This window comes from Pelmatolapia mariae, linkage group LG7 (assembly GCF_036321145.2).
Source record: "Pelmatolapia mariae isolate MD_Pm_ZW linkage group LG7, Pm_UMD_F_2, whole genome shotgun sequence".
Lineage (NCBI taxonomy): Eukaryota > Metazoa > Chordata > Actinopteri > Cichliformes > Cichlidae > Pelmatolapia > Pelmatolapia mariae.
In genome coordinates, this window is record NC_086233.1 from 46,059,048 (window position 1) to 46,081,475 (window position 22,428).

The window sequence follows — 22,428 nt, forward strand, 5'->3', positions numbered from 1 at the left end:
AGATAGATGGGTTAAGCATTAAACCTGTGGACTACTCTTTAATACACACACACATACATACATACATGCATGTACACTGAAATGCACACACTCTGATCATACAAACTGTTAGAGCTGGATGTTAAACTGCTGTCTGGAAATCTGCATGGAAGACTTCAAGTTTTGCTGATGAGGAAGGTAGGGGCTCTGTCATGTTTTGAGTTATTTTTCTGTTTTCATATACTTCTACTTTCATATCCATATTTTATATATAACAGCTAGTCTGAATTTTTTAAAACATTTTTGTTCTACCACTGTATGTGAGCAGTTTGGCGGTTTCTTCCATTTCCAATCGCAGGTTTTTGTTGTTCTGGTCTTTCAAAGAACTACATATTTTTTTCTTCACCCCTTAGTGAGACAAGTCCATACACACCTCTGATGTCTTGGATTATTGCCAGTTTAATTCGTGTTTTCTTGGCATCTTGCTCTAATGTGGGATTTGTAAAGCTTCAAGCTTCATTGAGTGTCTCTCAGCCAGGTAGTTAGTCATGGAGGCTGGATGCTTACATTTACTGTGGCCACGTTACTCGTGCTTGTTCGTGTATATAATGTTTGTGGGATTAGATGACATGATCCGCCTGAGTGATGGGTGTCACTAATGAGCCTCCAAGGTCATTGGTAGTTTCAGTTTTCCTGCAGATTTCAGAGGGCTGTGCACACCTGCTTCAGCAAGAAAGTGGTCTGCACGCCTCAGTGACGTTCAGAGCGTCAAATACTTTAGCCAAAGCTTATTAGCAGTTTTCACGGCCTGTCTGTCTAAAGTGGACCTTTGCTGCCTTGTGGGGGTTGGGTGATACTGCTGAGCAGAAAGCCATCAGACAGTATGGATTATTTATGCTCCGCCCACACATCCAGCTGTGGGATCACTGGTCCAGTTTGCAAATACACTTACACACAACCCTTGTTTTTCTTTCTTTTGTAGCAAATCATAATGGCTTTGATTGATTTTTATATCAGCTTGACACTTCTGATTTCAAAGCATGTGTTGTGTGTCATAATTGCCATGGCATTGCTATAGCAACCTGGGAGGTTGGCAGCCTTTTTTTTTTTCTTTTTCAGCGTAACCCCCTCTTGTCTGCTTTAGGCCCTAATTCCAACCCCAGTGCATGCACACGCACAGACGCGCACACACACACACACACACACACACACACACACACACACACACACACACACACACACACACACACACACACACAAAAATACTTATGACCTTGTGTGCAGAGTACCCTCAGTAGGCTTGGCTGAGTGAGCACAAGAGAGAGGTCCTGACCTACGAGACAAAGGTATTCTGTTACCATAGGGACTGTTGTTTTCCTTTTTTCCATGCCTCATATGCTCAATCTGTCTCACACACTGCTGATACAGACCCACGAGTGTAGTTTAACAGACATTCCTCTCCACCCTCCGTGTGTGTGTCTCTCTGTTTTTCTCTGAGTCCACCAGAGCTGTGCAGTCTGATGCTAATCAGCGCTCTCTGTGTTTACATTCTTATGCATGTTGGTGGCAACATGAGGTTTAGTGTGGTCCATTACATCTAAGCTACTGGCTGAGAGGTCACGAGTTCAGTAAAGGGCTCCTTTTTTCTATGTTATTTAAATACAAAGCCACGCATGCTCTGGGCATGTTGACACAAAACCCTGCCATTTAGTCCACTTCAGACTGATCAATATCTGCACTGTGGAAGAAGCTGCAAGTAGTGACCTTTTTACAAATGGGATTTTTATCTTGTCACTCAATTACTCGATTACACAAAAGCCTGTCTAGATCTTAGTCGAGCTGTGGTCAAGAGGATTCTTTATTGTTTCCCCTTAAGGAGGAATTACAATAAGATGGTGCTGAGTGGGGAAAAAAATAGTTTATGAAACAGGATATCTTCGGAAGGAAGACTTGAGGGTCAGGAGTGAGAAGCTGAATGCTAAATAGGTTTACTTTGTGCTAATAGAGCTAACACTGCCTCCATTCAGATAAAAGTATATTGAAGACCAAGTAGCTTAGTAAAGTTTCCTGCTGAGATGCCAGGCCTCTTTTCATGTTTGGAAGTGCTTTGAAAGAGTGGGAATATACGGGGTCTTTACTATCCGATTGGGTTTAGTTCCTCTAGACTTTGAATCTTGAATCTCAACATTTCATTCACTGTATTGTGAATATTTTCCCTGCTTATGCATTATAACTGTTGTTATGTGGTTTTTCCTGTTGAACATGACAGGAGTCTGAGCTCGGTGTGGTTATCTTGGTGTTCTTGTTTTTACATTTCGTCTTTTTTTGGTTTCGTTTATGTTACTCATCTGCTTTTGATCTGTTTTGCTTCTGGCTTGTTGCTCACCAACCCTGGAGCCAGTAGGGACTCTCCTTGGGTTTTTCCATTCAGTTCATACTACTTCAAGGCTTAAAATGTCAGTAAAAGGGGGATGACTTCTGTTATTACCAACAGTGGCACTAATATATATATATATATAGTTAGAGGCAAGGCTGAAATGGTTTGGACTTGCACAGAGGAAGGATGGTGCATATATAAATCAAAGATAACGATGGAGCTGCCAGGCAAGAGTAAAAGAGAGAAGTTTCATGGATGTAATGAAGGAGAACTTGCAGAGGGTTGGTGTGACAGAAGAGGATGCTAGGCATAGAGTTAGATGCAGACAGATGATTCGCTGTAGCAACCCCTAACGGAAGCACCAGATAGAAGACAAGAGGAAGATCATATGTATAACCACTTTTTTTTTTTTTTTTAATGTCTGCTGCACTGAAGACAAAACGGTATGCAAATGATCTCTGTAGTCAGTGTGGGTATGTAGTCCCTCTCTCTTCTCAATAAAACCACCAGTACTTAACAAACTAAAGGACGAGTTCAAGTTAAACTCTAGGCCAGGGGTAGGCAACCTTTCTGATGGCGAGTGCCATCTAAAATTTCCTCAGAAGCCAGTGTGCCATATGATTGCATTAGCAATAAATTTAATAACGCTCTATATTAACAGTTACATACTATATAGAACCACTTTATAGAATTATATTTGTTTGCAGATGTTGGCAGCTATCAGCGAATAGTTATCAGCTGTTTCGAAACAAAAAAAAGACACTTTTTATCCATAACAAGAACTCCATAAAGCAAATGAACTGTACAACAGAAAATACAAATGCTATTTATGGTCTCCTCACAACAATGATAAGTAAAATAAACTGGGCTAATATGGCATGTTTGTTAATACAGGGATACACAGGGATGTTAATGTGATCTCTGGTCTCCCACTCAGAGACACAGGTCTCCGAGTGTCCAGCATTCAGACGGCTACCTGAGGACACTCTTCATGAGAGAGAAAATCTGCTCACACAGATATGTAGAGCCAAGTACTGTCAATAAGGTCTCTGCAATGTTCTGAAGACAGTTAAACTTGTCAGGTAGTGATGTCCAGCAGGTGAAAATGCAAGTTCCATGAACACGCACATCCATGGATTCCAGCTGCTTCGATGTTGCATTAACTGGCATTAACTCAGCCAGTTAATGCAAGACAAATCTAGCTGCTCATTAAAGATTTCTGGTTTGATCAGAAAATAAAACATTGGTCCATACACCTGAAAGTCCCAAAGACGCACTGTGAATTCTGTCTCGAGTCTACGGATGTACCCGTGTATTTCCGTGGTGCTGATGCTGTGCTGAGCGGACAGCTCCTGAAGCTTTTGAAGTGTCAGAATGTGGAAAGCTAACAACATCCCCCTCACCAGTAGGCTAAGTTATTTTTAGCCAATTACAAGTTGAATCTGGTAGTTGGGGTTGTTAGCTAAGATACCGTCATTAAGAAGCGGCACAACTAATGTTTCTATGCGAGCTAATTTGCGATGTGCACCGCTGGCGCGGCCATTTATTTTTTAATGCACCTTCTCAGATTACTTCACTGCGTGTCGTGCCCAGGGCTGGACTGGGACAAAAAAATCAGCCCGGGAATTTTGACTAAAGACCGCCCCACCAGGTATTAAAGCCATAAAGCCTTTGAATGAAAACAAACGCTGTTGTGACAGTGATGTACACTGTCCTGTTGGTATATGTATGATTTCTATTCATTTTACGTCAGATAAAAACTTTGGTTGTAAGATTCAGATAATTATTTAATAAAAGCGAGACATTTTAAATGAGAATAAGAAAGAAAAGTATTTCTTTGTGCCCCCCTTTCCCGGTAATGCCCTACCTGGCCCCCTAGCAAAACTTTGCTAGAGCCGCCCCTGCACACTTACCAGCTGTCAGCTACTTAGAAAAGGATCCTGGTATTATTTGTCTCTCAGAAACAGTTCATAACTTCCCTTCAACTCATTCATGTCACCTAAAAGGTAAACCTGTTTCTCCATCACCTGTTCAGCTCTGATGATTCAGTAAGGACATCTCCTGGTTTCATCTTCATGTTTCCCTCTCACCAGATAACCAAACCGATATCACGACCAGCAGCTTTTACAGCTGTGGCTCCAGCAAACATCAGCTGATACTAGAAATTAATATTAAATAAATTCTAACAACAGCTGATCAAGCTTAAACATGGTGCTGTTGCTGTTGTCCGGCGGTTTCCTCTTTCTGGCGCAAAGTGGGCGATAAACAAACAAGAGAGACAGAACTTGCTCCAGAAAAGCCGATCAGCTGATCATTGATCGGTTTCATGATTGAAGTAGCAACAGGAGAGGAGGGGGACAGAATGAGAGAAGAAGAGGCAGCTGTGCAGCGTAAAGACAGAATAAATCCAGCTTTGTCTTTTTCCATACTAGCTGAAGTACGGGACAAACTGTGTTCCTTTTCAGCTCAATACAAAACACGTAATATTTTCTCTGAATGCGGGACGATTCCGTCTTTTTAGGGGACGGCTGGCAACTCTACTAATTAACCCTATGAATAAAATAAAGTTCGCTACAACAATGCTGATGAAAACTCCGTCATGCTAGCTAGTATGCAGTACGAGTTATTGTAACTGACTGTAAAAAGTCAGCACAACGAAAATAAACTACACCTAAACTTGGTTTATATCTGACCCAGATAGACTGCAGGACATAACTTCTTACCTGAAGTTCAGTTCACCTGGCACTCGGATCAGTGCTGCCTCGGGTCTCTCCTCCTCCTGCCTCCCCTTTCCCTCATCCACCTGCTGGCCTCCACCACTTGCTAATGTTACTGAATCTGTGGAAGCTCCGCCATAGCCACCACCAAACAACTGAGTTATTTTTACACACCGGCCAACATCTGGCCAATCCACCTCCTTTCATTGTTTATACCGTTACAAAAAAATAAATAAAAATAAAAATCGGCCCACCGAGCGAATGCCGGGTTTGCCCGATGGCCAGTCCAGCTATGGTCGTGCCATCAGTTAACCCTTCGCGTGCCAGCTGTGGCACGCGTGCCTAGGGTTGCCGACCCCTGCTCTAGGCAGTCAAGTGTTAAGGCGAGGATTGGCTGAGAACATCCAGCAGCTGCTGTCTTGTGGTCATATCCTCACCCTTATCTCACTGTCACCCTCTTCTTCCCCTTGTTTCATGTCCTTAGCATGGCCTGATGGAATGAGCTTACTAAAGATTGACCCACTTTACAAAGTTGAATTATGCGATGCGGGGTCCATTCCCAATACCATTCTTACGCTAAGCCTAAGAAGCAACTGTGTAGCTCCTCCCAGCATCCACTGTGCAATTCAGCAAAGTTTCATCCATCTATACGCCATGCCAGTCTCTTATGTGTCTTCTAGCCAACCTCAGACCCAGCCTTCCTATTACAGCACAGCCTATAGCTGGAGTAACTGTCCTACATTCGTGCCTCCACATGTCTTCAGTCTATATTTCTACCCTCAGTCTTTCTCTTATTTCAGCACTAAGGTTTTGTGTGGATATGGTTACTCTACGTGCGGTGAATAGCTAAGGGGAGTAGAGAGGCCCGTGTTGTGTCATAAGATACTCCGTGTGCTTCATTCCTTCATGGCCTGCTGACCCATGTGCAACAGCTGTTGCACATGGGTCAGCGTATTGATGGCCACATGTTGCGTCAGCCCTTCTCATGAGGCCTGAACGTGTTATTCAGAGCTGTTTTGAATCATTTGCAGTGAAAGATAATGGAGTTTTACTCAGCTGTGTTGACGATGATAAAGGTACTGTTAGTGTTTGGTCTCTTAGTCTGTCGGCATACTGAGATATCTGAGCAACCTTTGGATAGAGTGCTATAAAGTTTTATATAGATGTCCACAGTGAGAGTTTAAATCCTTAGACCCCTCGCTCTCTGGCAGTCCTCGGACATTTCAGCGTCGACTCATTAGCTGAGATGTCTACTCAGAAGCCTTTACTTTTCTTTAGATTGCCATTTTACATTTTGTGCAGACCCTAAAAACCAAAATGACCAGAAAAAGCTGGTTAGTATTATCAGGTCAAAAAAAAATCTGTTAACAATGTCTGCTAACTGCTATACAAAAATGATAAACATAATAAGCATTATACCTGCAGAACATCAGCATGATGTCGTGGCCATATTGGCAAGCTCATGTGAGCTTTTAGTACAAATACAAATGTAAAAATCGGGGTGACTTTTTAATCTCTGTTGGCCAGCCCGTGTTTCTATTTGACCTCTTTGACCTATGTTTGTTTCCCCTCCCTTGCACCCTTGTCCCTGGTCTCCAGTTTGATGAGTGAGAGTGCCGCCAGCCTTCTCCCATCACCACAATGGTCGACATGGAGACCCAGTACCATCCCCCCTCTCCCCTGGAGGACTCGGTGCTGGGCAGTCCCCTGTGTGCTGATGATGATTTCATGGGTAGCATGGAGCAGCTCCAGGACATCTCCCAGTCCATCAGCGACGACGCTCTTAGCTCCTTTGGTGTCCCAAAATACCAATCCTCCAGCCACGGCTCTGATGGGTCCACCGTCCTCGGTAAATTAAGTGTGATTTCTTTTTGTTTTTAAGAGTTACAGTCAGACCATGAGTGGTTTGCTTTCTCGCGCTGGTTTCACAATATCCCAGCACCTCAGTGTAATCTCCTTGCCATTCTTGTTGTTGTCAAACCAGGAGTCCTTCAGTTTAGCCCCCTAATCCCTTTTTTGCTCCAAATTGAGGTTTAGATAAGAAACTCACTTTGGCCTTTTTAACCTTTTTCTCTTACAAGGCTGTACTACATTATCTGTTGTCCTGACAAACTTTTTCTCAGTCTCCTCTCTCCAGACTAATACACTTTCTAATGCTTTGAGAAATTGCCCTTTTAGCGATCGGTGTGATATCTGAGTCTCCTTATAGATTTCCTTTCTTTCCATTCAGTATTTCCACCGTTTTTCCGTTTTTCTCCTCTGGCCTTATTCGCCTGTCATCCTTGTGACTCTCTAGTTTTACCTCTTTTTTTCCCTTCCCCTTCCAGCTTTTCTCTTTGCCCCATATCCAACAAGGAATTTACACATTCCTAAACCACCATGCAAAACCTCTCAGGAAACATCCAATTTGCTTCTGTGTTTCCTCCTGAATAGAAGGGGTCTGGGAAATTTACATGTTACAAAAAAAAAGAAATGCAACAAGTGAAGGAGCTGTGAAGAGTACATGTAAGACTTGGAAGAAGGGGGGTGGAAGAGCACTGAGCATCAGAGAAACATTTGATGACATCACGGAAAAGGCAGTGTGAGGGTGCATGCGATTTATGGGTGTTTAGGAGCGCAAACACGGTGAAAGACAGGAGCAGAAGCTCATATGCTTTCACTCTCTGCTCTCAGTCAAAACATGTGCACTTGCCCCAAGCTGGAACACAGCTCACTGCCAAATGCTGCTTATCCCTGTGCTGGCATCTCTCGCCAAAACTCATGTGGCTTGACTTAGTGCCACTGTTTTGTACCATTTCATCTGCGCTATTTGTGTACCAAGCAAGTTCTACCAACCACGTTCCCTTTGCAGTGTGGAAATGGAAAGCTGTTGGCAACACGCAGCAAACCCCATGACCTGTCATCCATGACGAGGATCTGTAATAGTACTACATAATGATGCTATGTTTGTGACAGGCAGTACATCACAGCGTGTTAATATCTGTAAGTAAATGCTGTGATGGAGTGGGCTGTCCTTGTTGGGTCATAGAGGTGCAACTGCGCTTCAGATTCACCAGCTCTTTGGCAGAGAGAGGTGAATGTGCAGATGTCAATCATTACATGTAGTTCAAATTTCTCAAGCTTGCAATTTTATTTATACATAGGATGAGGCGGCTCTGTGAAATTTACATTTTTGGGGGTCAAACTTTTGTGCAGTGCTCTTATAACAGATCGAGGGATTTTCAACATAGCATTTCTAAATATACTAGTTTTCTTTAGAAATAATTATTTCTATCTGCACACAATAACAGAGCAGAAAAAGAATTGTCTGACAAAGCAGGAGATGGATATAGAAAGTTATCACAGCATTTCCATATGAACAAGAACTGGAGTGAGAAGCATCATCAAGAAATTCAAAGAGAGCTACAAAGTACAGAACAAGCCTGGCAGAGGTAGGAAGTGAAAGATTTCAAAGACTCTGAAAGAAAACTAGTGAGAAATGTGTTTGAAGACCCCAGAACAACTGCCAAGACACTAGTGAGAGACTCAGCTATGTCAGGATCTGTAGTCTCAAAGAAGACAGTCACCAGAATCCTGCACGGGAATGGACTGAGAGCTTGCAGATCAAGAAGAAGAGACACCTTCAAGCCAGACTGAAGTATGCGGGCAAACTGGAAGTGCTACCTTTGGTCAGATGAGACGAAACTATGGTTTTGTTTGTGTGTAAAGTAAAATAATGCAAGGATCCAAAAACTAGGATTTTTGGAAAAGCTTTTTCTTTTCATTTTGTGACCTTCAGACACTCGGCCACTTCTGTCTTTGGTTCTCAGTGATTCCGTCCTCTGTACAAGCTTGTGAATATTCATTTCATTTTAGTTTTTTTGTGCCATTTCTTACTTCACTTAAAATTATAATAGCGTTTGTCGACAAATAGTAAAAAACCCAGATCTGTTTAGTTACCATTAAATATTAGTGTCATTTAGAGCAATCTATTATTATATATCAGGAAAAAATGTAATCATGTGCATGCTTGTTTTATTAGATGCGCTTACGCCAGCATCCAGCCCATCATCGGTTGTTTACGGCGTGGTGGCTAGCCAGGAGGAATTGTCATCTTCATCCACATCACTGAACCTGGAGTGCCGAGTGTGTTCTGACCGCGCCTCGGGCTACCACTACGGAGTCCATGCCTGCGAGGGCTGCAAGGTGAGATAAAGATTTTGTAAAATAAAGAAGAAGTGCTCTGAGAGCGCACACGGCAAGGCAGCTCACTCTCTGGGCAGTATTTACTTTTAAGAGAATTGTGTTGTATTTTTTTAAGCACTCATTTTGTTTTCTTCGGTCTTTTTAAATGCACTTTAAGACGTTTGTAGTGCTGTAAAAACAAATGTAAAGTGCAGGCTTTTGTTATTTGCCTTTTTGAATTTAATATACTTGACATACTCAGATTTTGAGTGTACAGTATTCCCACGCCACATCGCGGTTCACGTTTTGCGGACTCGCTACAATCCCGGATTTATCTATAAATTTATATCACAGGAATTTTGTTATATCGCAGGTTTCTGCAGCCTGTAGGTATGCTGTGATGTACGCACATACAAATGTTTTTAAAATACGTAAGGATGTATCTCAAAAGTGTTTAGGGTAGAAAGGTTTTATAGGAGTGTGAGGAGGGTTTTTATGGTTTTAAATATATAAAAATAATAAAATAAACATGGTTTCTACATTCCAGAATGTAACCCCTCGGATAATCGCAGGAGTACTGTAATTAGTTTTTTCATATGTGCCTATACTACATGTGTAGCATTCATGTAATTGTTGTATAAAATTCCTTTAAATGTTTAATAAATAATGCAATGCTAACAAAGTCAAAACCTCCTTGGCGAATGTAGCTATTGTCGAAAAAGTGTTTCTGCCATTATGCTCGAGAGACTTCATAGGTCACTCTTGCCAGATGAGCGCACTTATCTTTTCACCCTATGCCCTGCCTAATCTTTACCACCAATATCCATCCAATCTCCTTCTCCATACGCCACCCTCAGTGAGGCACAGAAAGTCAGCTTAACCCAAGTTAACCAGTTTCAAAAGAGTAAATTATTTCTTATTTTTAGGTATAACACTAAAAAAAGAAGGAAAATCCAGACTGAATCCAGGTGCAGTGTGTGTCTTGTGACTAATGATGGCTTATAACAACATCATAAATGTCACATTTGGCCTTTACACATGGTTGCTTATTAGTCATTCAGTTAATTGTTTACCAGTTGTTGAAGAGGAAACCAAGGCCGTCTTAAGATAAACTAAGGGTCAAAGACGGTGTGACTTGAGATGTTTTTCAGCTACTGCTGGCTGTCGCTTACTTCAGGTAAACAATCTGGAAGAAATAGCGGCTAAATCGGAGGACGTCTGTACTTTGGCGCTCTGTAAATACACTTAACTTAGATGTATCAGCCACAATGGGGAGGATGGTTTTTGGGGAAGTGATAGTAAAACTCAGATAAAATGGAATAATCATGTGTGGGATATGTGTTGCGTGACTGTAGATCAGTGCTTTGATACAGATGTATCTGTAGTAGATGCTACCTGAGGTCAGTCCACAGGTCAGCCAGAGTTGTTTTACAGCAAGTCTTAAGACTGTAAAACAATAAATCAAAGACATTTCTCCGAAGTCAAGGTAAATTTGTTCAGCCTATACTTTTAGGAAAAAGTCATGTCAGTGCATATCTATAAGAGGTGGCCTGAAAGTACTAAAGGTTAATGTTAAGCCCCAAACTTTGAACATGAGTTGAATGGGAGAAGTCAGCATTTCTTGATCATAACCAGAAAATCTAGAAATTGTGCCTTTAATTACGAATTTAAACAGCGTTATCCTCACGTTCTCTTAAAGCACTCAATAACTGAGAAACGATTATGTAGAGCAGGAGTTCTCACATTGCTGATGGCAGCTGTGAGAAGAAAGTGAGTCCTTCTGTCACCTTGAGCTGAGTGAGTGACAATGATGGCAGTAATAGGGTTACTGGACTGGTGGAAGAAACTGTAGGAAGTATTCGAGAAACTTAATGAAATTCTGAAATATGTATGACTAAATAAGCCACAATCAAAGTTACAGTTGAGGAAAAACAGCAGTAGTTTAGCCAAAATTAAAAAAATATGAATGAATGAAGATATGATTTTAACTTCGTTTAATGTTGATAAAGGTTTTTCTGTTACAAGCTACTGATGATTGCACAGGCAAACCATGGAATCGAAGTATTTATTTCAAAGATATAAGAAAGAAATGTTAATTAACAAAAGAAATAAACGAACATGAAGTAAAAGAAAGCTATCATATTCACGTGAAAAAAAAGAAAAATGATTTCCCATTGGAAAAGGAGTAGTAGGAAGCTCCAGGGTCAGGAGTGTATAACTCCAGTCCTCGAGGGCTGGTGTCCTGAAACTTTTAAATGTCTCTCTGCTGCAATACAGCTGAGTGAAAATGGGTCATTAACAAGACTCTGTAGAACTTGACTGCTTGCTAAATAAATGTGTTTGGAAAATTGTATTTCTAAAAGTACTATTATTGTACCACGTTAATTCACTAATGAGCTGCTGTAACATGAATTAAATGACTGAATTGCCACTTCAGCATGTAGTCAAGTTTTGCTAATGACCTACTAATTTTATTAAGGTGTGCTGCAGCAGGGACACATAGAAAAGCTTCAGGACGCCGGCCCTCGAGGACTGGAGTTTGACACCCGTGCTTTAGGTCATTATACGCCAGGGGTGGGGAACTCCAGGCCTCGAGGGCCAGTGCCTTGCAGGTTTTAGATATCACCCTGGGTCAACACACCTGAATGAAGTGATTAGTTCATTACCAGGCCTCTGAAGAACTTCAAGACATGTTGAGGAGGTAATTTAGCTGTTTGAATCAGCTGTGTTGGATCAAGGACACCGGCCCTCGAGGCCTGGAGTTCCCCCACCCCTGTTATATGTGTAAAAGTTTTCATTATACAATCAAATCTATACATATATGTGCTAAATAAATATACTTATTGAATACACAGGCTTTTTTAGATTAATATATATTAGTGCTGCCAGCATTAATCTCATTAAAATGACGTTAACACCATAACCGCATTAACGTGGCAAATCTCTGTTAGCGAGTTACTGCGGATCGCCCCGTGCGTGGGGCTTCACGGCGTCAACGTGTTAAAATATCTTTATATATATCTGTGTACATTGACCAATAATTATTTAAATACACATATCTAAAAGTATTGCTTTTTATATACACAAATATCCATATTTAATGTAAAGCATGACCATTAAGCACCCTGCCTCATCCATATACTGATTTATAAGTGCTTTTTTTTCAAATATAATTTTTTTATTTGTGTAAAAATTAATTAATTAATTAATTAAAAAATAAGGAAACAACAACCATGGAAACCAATAGTTGTCAATAATTTTCTTGTAACGCACACACACACACGCACACACACACACGCACACCTGTTTTTGTTTAGTTCTTCTCTGATGTTTGGTCAGCGATCAGTAATAGAAACATGACCCTCACCATGTCAGGACATTCATTCAGGATGACACTGGATGTAAGCAAAGCCAGCATGCAGCCCACTTGAGCGAATCTGAATTTCTTTTCCATCACCGTGTTATTGTATACCTGCTTGTGTGCCAGTGTCAGGCTCAGGGTTAGTAGGTGAAAGTCAGCCGGCGTTGCGAGCTCACATGACTGTCACACGTCTGTGTATTCTTGCTCCGTACGTACTTTAGCAAACTGATTGACTGAGTTTTGGATGAAATCTTTGAAGCTTGCTGTTAGTAAGTAAAGGATAAATGTGTTATGAAGCACCTCCCCAGGACATTTTCCTACCCTTCGATGAACTATAAGTGCTGTTTGGTCCATCTGTTCCTAACCAAAGTTAAATATTGCTTTGTGTTAAGGTTGTGTAAACAGAAGGAAACTGGTGGTATTGCTTTGTGAACAAAGAGCTGCTTTTCCCATGATTATCGTCTTAATACAGTGGGGAGCCGATAATTTTATTTCTGAAACTGGCTGCTGATCGGCTAACTTTATTAAAAGTAAAATGTAAACTTTACTTTGTTTTATTTTATTTTTTATGAACTTTCTCAAAGAGTACTTCACTTTGTGCCTGAGCAGTCTGGTCAAATGAAAACACGTTTGCTTCATGTGAGCACTAATTACATTTCTTATGCTCTTTTTTTTAACCCCTCCCCTCAACCCTCCAGGGTTTTTTTCGACGGACCATCCGTCTGAAGCTGGAGTATGACAAGTGTGAACGTCGCTGCAAAATCCAAAAAAAGAACCGCAACAAGTGCCAATACTGCCGCTTCCAGAAGTGCCTGTCAGTGGGAATGTCCCACAATGGTGAGTCCTGGGCAGTGCTTCGAGCTCAGAAGCACACATCCACACGTCCATCGTGCTTGTTACTTGTAAACACAGACTACTTAACAGAGTAGCACAGTTGTGCTGCTGCCAGGAAAGATTGAACAGGCACGTACCCACATAATTAGCACAAATAAGCCATCAGACAGTTGGGTGTTCAGATGCATGTTAAGGCAGGTCCCTAACTGACACCTAATTCAGGCGAATATAGATTTATATGCCGTCTTCATTTAACCTTTGGACAATTTCCACTCTTTTTATTCAGAAATAGACCAGAAACAAACCTGCAGATGGAAGGCACGCCCGTTCTCTGTCATGGCAGTGCTATAATCGTATTGCATTATAATTACATTGGCTGAAACTGCTTGACCCATTTGGTGCAGATGTGCAAACAGGAAGGGAAAATCACATGACCTTGTGCGTCCCTCCACCCGATCTTTTTTTATTTTCAGCTTGCAAATACCTGGAGCTCACTAATAGTCAGATTTTGTGCACATTTAGCACATGGAGAACATCAGGAGAGCAAATTATTAAGAGTTTAAGTGGTTCTCAGTATTGCTAATTTATCACCGTTACTAGTTCGTTGAACTTCCGCATAGTTCTATTCACTTGGACACTGAAAAGAAATATTGTGTTTTGCAGCAATAACCTCTATTTCTCTCTCAGTGTAAGGGGAGATATGCATGTTGGAACACAAGGATTTCACAATTGGAAAAGCTTAAAAGATTCCCTCCTTGGTGTGGGCTGTCTTTCTTTTAAATACAAAAATATTATGTGTGAAATGATATTTACACTCAAAATATAGCATGTCATGTTGACCCTGGGCTAAGGTCATTGTACTGATCGAAAACATGAGTGTATGTGTTTGTATGAGTGGACTTCTGCTAAAGGTATCAAAAAGGTCAATGCAGCCAGTCCGTGCACACAGAGTGTGTGCACACTTTGCCGATATTCCACGCTGGTGGTAGCGAACCTGTGGACGTGTAACAGCTTTGATTTCTCTCTGGAGAGATTGACCGAATAAAGCCTTCTCTGTTGAGATATAGTTTAGGTTACCCCTCCTCTTATGGTTTATGTTATTGACTTCATTGAGCAAAATGTAAGCGAGGACAGGAACTTGGGGGTATGTGAGACCGTCGCAACCTTACAACCTGATCTTTGGAGGTGTGGTGACACCACAGGACCACAGCACGGCTATTTTTGTATGTCTCTTTGTATCGATTTAGAGTCATTTACAGTAGCCACAATGGAAGATCCTCACCAAGGTTTGCATTTTAAATTTTTTTTTAATTTTGAAATGTAAACCGATCAGACATTCAAAGTTCAAGCATCAACAGAAAGGTGAAGAAGTTTAGAATAAAAATGGTTACATTTACATTTCAGTCTCAGCATGTAGTTTATGTAAAAGTCTTTATTTCCAAAACGTAATCGAAAAATGGACTGGTACACCGATCAGGCAGTGATCAGACTGACTCACCTGTTAGTGGGGGGGATATATCAGGGAGCAAATGAACATTTTGACCTGATAGTTGACATGTTAAAATCAGGAAAAACAGGCAAGCGTGAGAATTTGAGCGAGTTTGACAAGAGCTAAATTGTGATGGCTAGACGGCTGGGTCAGAGCATCTCCAAAACTGCACCTCTTTTGGGGTGTTCCCAGTCTGCAGCGGTCAGTATCTGTCAAAGGTGGTCCATGGAAAGAACAGTGGTGAACCAGTGACAGGATGACTGATGCACAGGAGTGAAGGATCGCCAGTGTGGTCCGATCTAACAGACAAGCTATTGTAGCTCAAATTGGTGAAAAATATTTAATGCTGATTCTGATAGAAAGGTGTCAGAATACACAAATGAGTCAGGGATGGGCAGTCAGATTTTTTTTTTCTTTTGGGTCCTGCCATCCATGTGGATGTTACTTCATGCATACCGCCTACTTAAGCAATACTGCAGACCACGTGACCCTTTCATGGAGGCGGGATTCCCTGATGGCCTCTTTCAGCAGGATAATGCACCCTGCCACAAAGTAAAAATGGTTCAGGAATGGTTTGAGCACAAGTTTGAGGTGTTTGATCCATGGAGGCCTCAGCTCTCAGCTTTGAGGACTTAAAGGATATGTTGCTAACATCTTGGTGCCAGATATCACAGCACACCCTCAGGAGTCTTTCCCTGAGGAGCCAGGGCTGTTTTTAGCAGCCAAAGAGGACCAAGACAATATCTAGGCCGGTGGTCATAACGTTATACTTCATCATGGTTTAAAGTGCTTTTCTACTCTAAATGAACACTCAAAGTACTTTTTTAATACAAGCTTCATTCACCCAAAAATACACACATCACACTTTTCTTTACCTAAACACTTTGTTTCTAAGCATTGCAACAGCAAAACTCTTTATTAGCAAAAGGGACTGAAAGTTTTCTCAAATCCAGCAACTTATTTCCTCACGTATTTCATTTGCTGACAAGACGCAGACGGCTCAGCAGACTGACGGACTGACCCCTGCCCACCTTCAGCTCCCTTCCACGCTTATCCCCTCATACTGTCTCTTAGGAATTAGACTTACAGGAAGCTTAGCATCAATCACTTCCTCACATCTTAATTGGACTTGGCTCCTGGCCAGGCGCCCACCATGGAGCTTTACTAGCTTCAGATGATCCATCCACATTCTGAGCAGTAATCTAATGGGCCCTCGTGCTGCCTGCCAGCTCAAGGTCTCATCCTTGCGCAGTCCTCTTCAGTATGCTCGGATTCATTTTGTAAGCAACCATCAATAAATATCTGATTTTTTTTTTTTTTTTATGCTTTTATGGGCTCATAAAAAACAGGCAGTTAGTACAGCTGGTCTCCTCACATAGACGTGCAGATTTGTGTTTGAGTAAAACAGCTTGTGCACATTTAAACTAGTGAAGAGGGGTTGGAAATAGTTCACCTCTAATCTCATTAGTCAAATGGGATCAGACAGTCTGAGCGATGCCAGCATCCTCTCATAGAGAAATAGCGCTTATTAACACATGTTGTTGAAGAACGTTTCAAGCAAATGTTGCCCACTTTGTAATTTGTGCTAACTTATGTCATGACTGTAATGCACAAAAAGTCCATTTGCCTTTCAATGGCAAGCAGACATGTTTACCATCTCTTTTTTTTTTCTTTTTATCCTTGCATAATGTTTCATATAGCACAGGATATTTCTGATGCACTGAAAATTGTTACATATTTGACTGAACCTTCTATGGTAAAGTGTTTTTCCCGACCTTTTAAACTGTTTTCTTTGCTAGCGATTTATTGTACATGTTCAGGCATAGCGAGATGTTTTGGCAAAAGCCAGGGGAACTAAATTGTCTTCATGAAACAAGTCTCTTGTTTCTTCGATGTTTGTACTTTCATCCGGCTATAAGCCACTGAATTTAAGCTGGCACTGAGACGGGCAGATACAAGTTAAATTACATCTTTGATTGAGCTCAGCATTGGAAGTTTATGGTGTTATCGTGGAATGCGTTCTGTTGTGTTCAGCTATAAATGCCGTTTTAACTTGTCCATTCCATCCGTCTATTCTCTTCCACTAAATTCATCCTGTGCTTGTATGTTATTCAAGAGTCCCTTCTTTAGAATACAATATAAGGCTGTCTGCACATCCTCTGTGGTGTTTGGCACCAGATTTGCTTTCTGCAGTACTACTGTATTAAAGTATTAGGTTTTTGAATTTGCAGAGAACCTTTAAATTTTCTGGATACATTTAATGTTTTGCCTTCATTTTTAAGTTGGCTTGAAACAGTTGTATTTAGCAAGGTGCTTTTACTGGAACTGTACTTGGTGTAACTGAAATAAATCTATGATTCGAAACTTTTATGTCACCACAAAGTCATCTCCATCTCTCTGTCTGCTGTCCGCAGCCATCCGGTTTGGTCGGATGCCCCAGTCAGAGAAGCTAAAACTAAAGGCGGAGATGGTGACCGTGGACAAGGAGGTGGAAAACCCCCAGCTAGCTGACCAGAAGACCCTGGCCAAGCACATTTATGAGGCTTACCTGAAGAACTTCAACATGAACAAGGCCAAGGCTCGATCCATTCTCATGGGCAAGACCAACACTGCTGTACGTTGATTAGTGAGTAAAGTAATGGGTTGGTGAGTGAAAGGTGTTGCACATGTAGACCTCATATTCGTACGTTCTTCCATTTCCAGCTTTTCCTCATAGTGCGAGGTCATGCGGTTTTGTAACTTTTAATTTATTTTTTCCCAGCTGGAGTGATTTCAGTCTCTTTCTGAGCACATAAAATACATTTTGCAAAGTCATGTCTCAATATGACCTGGCAATCACTCCCTTAGAGATTAGACACAGCCAGCCAATGACAAAAATAAGTTGCTCAACCAGCAGAGCAATTCAGCACACAGGATGGGCAAGTACTTACTCAAGCCTGTTACTTAGCCTTTCACTGTGCGTTTCCCTTAATGTGTATGCTCTTTTTATCACCCATTCCCATTCACCCTAAAAGCATTCCCCCCTCTGATGTGCTTCTTTCCTACCAAGGGGGATAAAAAAAGCGGGGGGGGGGGCTAGAAAAGGAGAGGTTCATGGACTGCAGCCCAGAGAGTCTGTGAATTCCATGGATGGATGTGTAGGTGTAAAATGGGTCAAGAGGGACAGATCGGTCCAAGTGCGCATCCAAGTTCAGGCACAGATCTTATCCACTGCTTCAAAGCTCCTGATGAACAAGCAGAGTGGGTAGAAAGTACTCACTGACTGAATATTTTTTAACCTACCTTTGCTATCGCAGCACTTTTACACAACTCGTAACTGCCCATAAAAGTCATGTTGTAATTCTTGCCAGGGGTCTGTGTACAAATTCCAACAGTGCGGCATGTTAAATGTACATCTCAATAAGTCTCGTCAAATTTAACTTTATTCATACAGATACTATTAAATATATATGTATATATACAGTTAAGCCCAAAATTATTCATACCCCTGGCAAATTTTGACTTAAAGTTACTTTTATTCAACTAGCAAGTTATTTTTTGACTGGAAATGACACAGGCGTCTCACAAAAGATAATAAGATGATGTACAAGACGCATCATTGTGGAAAAAAAATATTTCTCAGCTTTTATTTACATTTGAGCAAAAAGTATCATGTCCAGAATTATTCATACCCTTTACAAACTGTCACAGTCTCTGGGAAAATCCAAAGTTCCATACCATTCCAAATAGTCAAAGCTGTTCTAAAGCATCCCAATTACCCTGATTAATTGGAAATAGCTGTTTTGATCAACTCAACAGATGAAAAACAGCAGCTCTCTGCAGGTGGTCTGTGGACAGTCATGGCTAAGACAAAGGAACTCAGTGAGGACCTGCAGCTGTGCATTGTGGCTGCTCACAAGTGAGGAATGGGCTACAAGGCCATATCCAAATGTTTTCAAGTTCCAGTGGCCACAGTGCAAAGTATTATTAAAAAATACAAGATGTTCCGCACTGTGGAAAATCTCAGAGGACGTTGTCGGAAGCCAAAAGTGACACCTGTGCTGGCCAGGAGAATAGTGAGAGAGGTGAAAAAGAATCCAAGGATCACCACCAAGGCCATTCTGGTGAATCTGGGCTCTGCTGGTGGCAATGTCTCAAGCCAGACAGTCCAACGGACACTGTTGGGTTCCACGGATGCAGACCAAGGAAAAAGCCACTTCTCCAGGCACTCCTAAGGCATGCAAAAGCTCATTTGGCCTTTGCAAATGCTCATCTGGACAAAGAAGAAGGTTTCTGGTCTTCAGTGTTATGGTCAGATGAAACAAAAATTGAATTATTTGGTCACAATGATGTTGGCATCATTGTGATCATTTGGCATAAAATTGGAGAAGCCTTCAACCCAAAGAACACCATCCCCACTGTCAAACATGGTGGTGGGAACCTAATGCTTTGGGGGTGTTTTTCAGCCAATGGAGCAGGGAACCTAATCACAGTAAACAGCACCATGAAAAAAGAGCAATACATGAAGATTCTCAACAACAACATCAGGCAGTCTGCAGAAAAACTTGGCCTTGGGAACCAGTGGACATTTTAGCACGACAATAACCCAAAACATACAGCAAACATGGTGAAGAAATGGTTAGCAGACAACACCAGTAACGTTTTGCAGTGGCCTAGCCAGAGTCCTGACTTGAATCCAATTGAGAATCTGTGGAGGGAGCTAAAGATCAGAGTGATGGCAAGAAGACCCTCCAACCTGAAAGATTTGGAGCTCATTGCTAAAGATGAATGGGCAAAAATGCCTGTGGAGACATGCAGAAAGCTGGTCTGCAATTATAGGAACCGTTTGATTGCTGTAATAGCCAATAAAGGCTTTTTTCTATTGATTATTGAGAAGGGTATGAATAATTCTGGACATGATACTTTTTGCTAAAATATAAATAAAACCTGAGAAATATTTTTTTCCACAATGATGCCTCTTGTACATCGTCTTATTATCTTTGGGGAGACACCTGTGTCATTTCTGCTCAAAAAAGAACTTGCATATTGAACAAAAGTAACTTTAAGTCAATATTTGGCAGGGGTATGAATAATTATGGGCTTAACTGTATGTATTGATCTGGATACAAATGCTTGTCACTTCAACCCAGGCCTAAACCCAGGTCTCACCAATGCAAGTTTTATAAGTGAAGATTAGTATCTCCCCCTCTTCTTTATGCATTACTCCACTGCAGTGTCTTCTGTTTAGAAAACAATTCAAATGATTGTAATGCCAGTACACATTTGTGTAGTTCATGTGGACTGGGGAGTTTGGCAAGCAGTGATATAATATAAGGACAGTTCCTGAAAAGTGTATCATGTGACAAATTGGAATCAGCAACAAGTTTTGGAAAACACTAGTTTTGTTATTTCACTTAAGAGAAATAGAAAGACACTTTTTAAAAGAATTCCACCTATTTAGTCTTTCTTTTAATGCATCATAATAATAATTCTAGCGAGGTTTACTCAAAAATATGTTGTGCTCAAAAAGCAGAGTATACACGCTTTGACTTCTGGACCTGTGAACCTTTTTTGATCTTCTCCTCATCTGAACCTCCGTTATCAAATCAAGGAATGTTAGCGTGACGTAGAAGTACAAAATTAAACACCTCAGCGTCGTGTTGCGCATACCTTCCCTTGTTACTCTAGCCCACAGTTAGAGCAGCATTCATGAGTCAGAGCTCCGATGTGCAGCAGCAGGTGTAAAGCTGTTCATTGAAATGCTGTAACTTGTCCTCTGTGGGAACAGTGACATAACCGAAACACCCACAATGCTGCTGTTTGCTTTCTGTACAGGTACACTCACTGTAAACAGACCTGTCGACAGGGCACTGGGCACAGTGTCAACATTTTAATTTTAGACATTTTGAATTAAACTCTGTGTTTACGCTGCATTTCTTTGAGCTCTAACTGTGCCTTCAGTTGTGGATATTGTGAGTAACATCTAAAAAAAAATTTTTAAATTGTCTTGGTCGATGATTTCGTTGTTGTGACAATGCTTCTTGGAAATAAATTTTATACTGTTGGAAAGCCTGTTTGTTTCCCCAACAATGGCGCCAGAAAATGACAGAAAATGCATTTGTGGGTTGCGCAGCAGAGTTGAGCATGTGGGTTGCGCATATCAAAAACAAAAAAAACCCCAAAAGCCAAATCTTTACTTTCCAGATTTACTGCCAAGAACAGTTGTTACAACAAAGAAATAATTGATCAAACACAAATTTCCTTACTTTTTGTGCGAAGTTTATAATTATAGTTACCTACAATCATATATTTCTTATTTTTCTATATAAATATAATTGAATTCAGCAGAACTTCAAGCACGTAATAGTGAGCTGGTTTTTCTCAAGCACCGAAACAGCTCTGACTCAGGGCATGGATGTGGGACCTCTGTGGGTGTCCAGCGGTTTTTGGCACTAGAACATTGGCGGCGGATCCTCCGGGCCACATGTCCCCGCTTGGTTCACTCGGATTTGGAATTAGTGGAATGTGTGCATCAGCATCTAAGTTTAAGTGGGTTTTAGCTGTTCAAGTAACTTCCACATGAATTCCAGCATTGCGTTGTGATGAGATGATCACTGTTGCACTTTGTGCCTGTTTGTGGGTTTAATGTGGCTGGTGTGTGTGTAGCAGTAAAATCAAGGACAGTACGCGTGTCATCGCGGAAACAAAACATTCAGATGTCAATAAGGGCTCTAGGCTTAGCCTTTCCTCTCAGTGAAGATTATTATCTGTAAACACTCCAGTCAGTCAGTTATTCACGTTGGCAAGTTTGCTGAGTCGGCATGGTCCATGTCAGGTCTCGTCTGTCACGAATCGTCTTTTGTTAACAGGCAAAAATCCCAGTTCTCGCTTCTATAGCCTGTGTTGCATTTCAGCTGAGACACATTTTTAACAAAGCATTATATTTTTAGTTTTATAGTGACGTTTATTTCCCTACCATCCACAGCCTTTTGTCATTCACGACATGGAGACTCTCCAGCTGGCAGAGCAGACACTGGTGGCCAAGATGGTCGGCTCCGTGGGAGCGATGAAGGACAAGGAGGTGGAGGTTCGGATTTTCCACTGCTGCCAGTGCACGTCGGTGGAAACCGTCACAGAGCTCACAGAGTTTGCAAAGTCCGTCCCCGGGTTCTCGAGCTTGGACCTCAACGATCAGGTGACTCTTTTGAAATACGGAGTGTACGAAGCCATTTTCGCCATGCTCGCCTCCAGTATGAACAAGGACGGGCTTCTTGTAGCGTACGGCTCGGGCTTCATCACCCGGGAATTCCTCAAGAGCCTGCGTCGACCGTTTAGCGACATGATGGAGCCAAAGTTCCAGTTTGCCATGAAGTTTAATGCGCTGGAGTTGGACGACAGTGATCTGGCTCTCTTTGTGGCTGCCATCATCTGCTGTGGCGGTGAGGAAATTTGTTGCATGCATTCTTCAGTATCCTATAAAAACCTTTTTACCTTACAAGAGATGATGATGTTTCTCTCATTTTCATTT

At 41.4% G+C, this 22,428-nt stretch overlaps 1 protein-coding gene across 7 annotated transcripts in view; it reads left to right on the forward strand.

Moving 5' to 3' along the window:
• The window catches only part of pparab (peroxisome proliferator-activated receptor alpha b), an 82,871-nt gene that overhangs the window by 56,694 nt on the left and 3,749 nt on the right, over positions 1–22,428 (forward strand). For all 7 annotated transcript variants that reach the window (XM_063479278.1, XM_063479280.1, XM_063479279.1 and 4 more), the window contains 5 exons: positions 6,673–6,922; positions 9,095–9,258; positions 13,297–13,435; positions 17,336–17,535; positions 21,886–22,339. In XM_063479278.1, coding sequence (XP_063335348.1) covers positions 6,715–6,922; positions 9,095–9,258; positions 13,297–13,435; positions 17,336–17,535; positions 21,886–22,339 — 1,165 coding nt within the window. In that variant the 5' untranslated portion in view covers positions 6,673–6,714. The remainder of the gene's footprint in view (positions 1–6,672; positions 6,923–9,094; positions 9,259–13,296; positions 13,436–17,335; positions 17,536–21,885; positions 22,340–22,428) is intronic.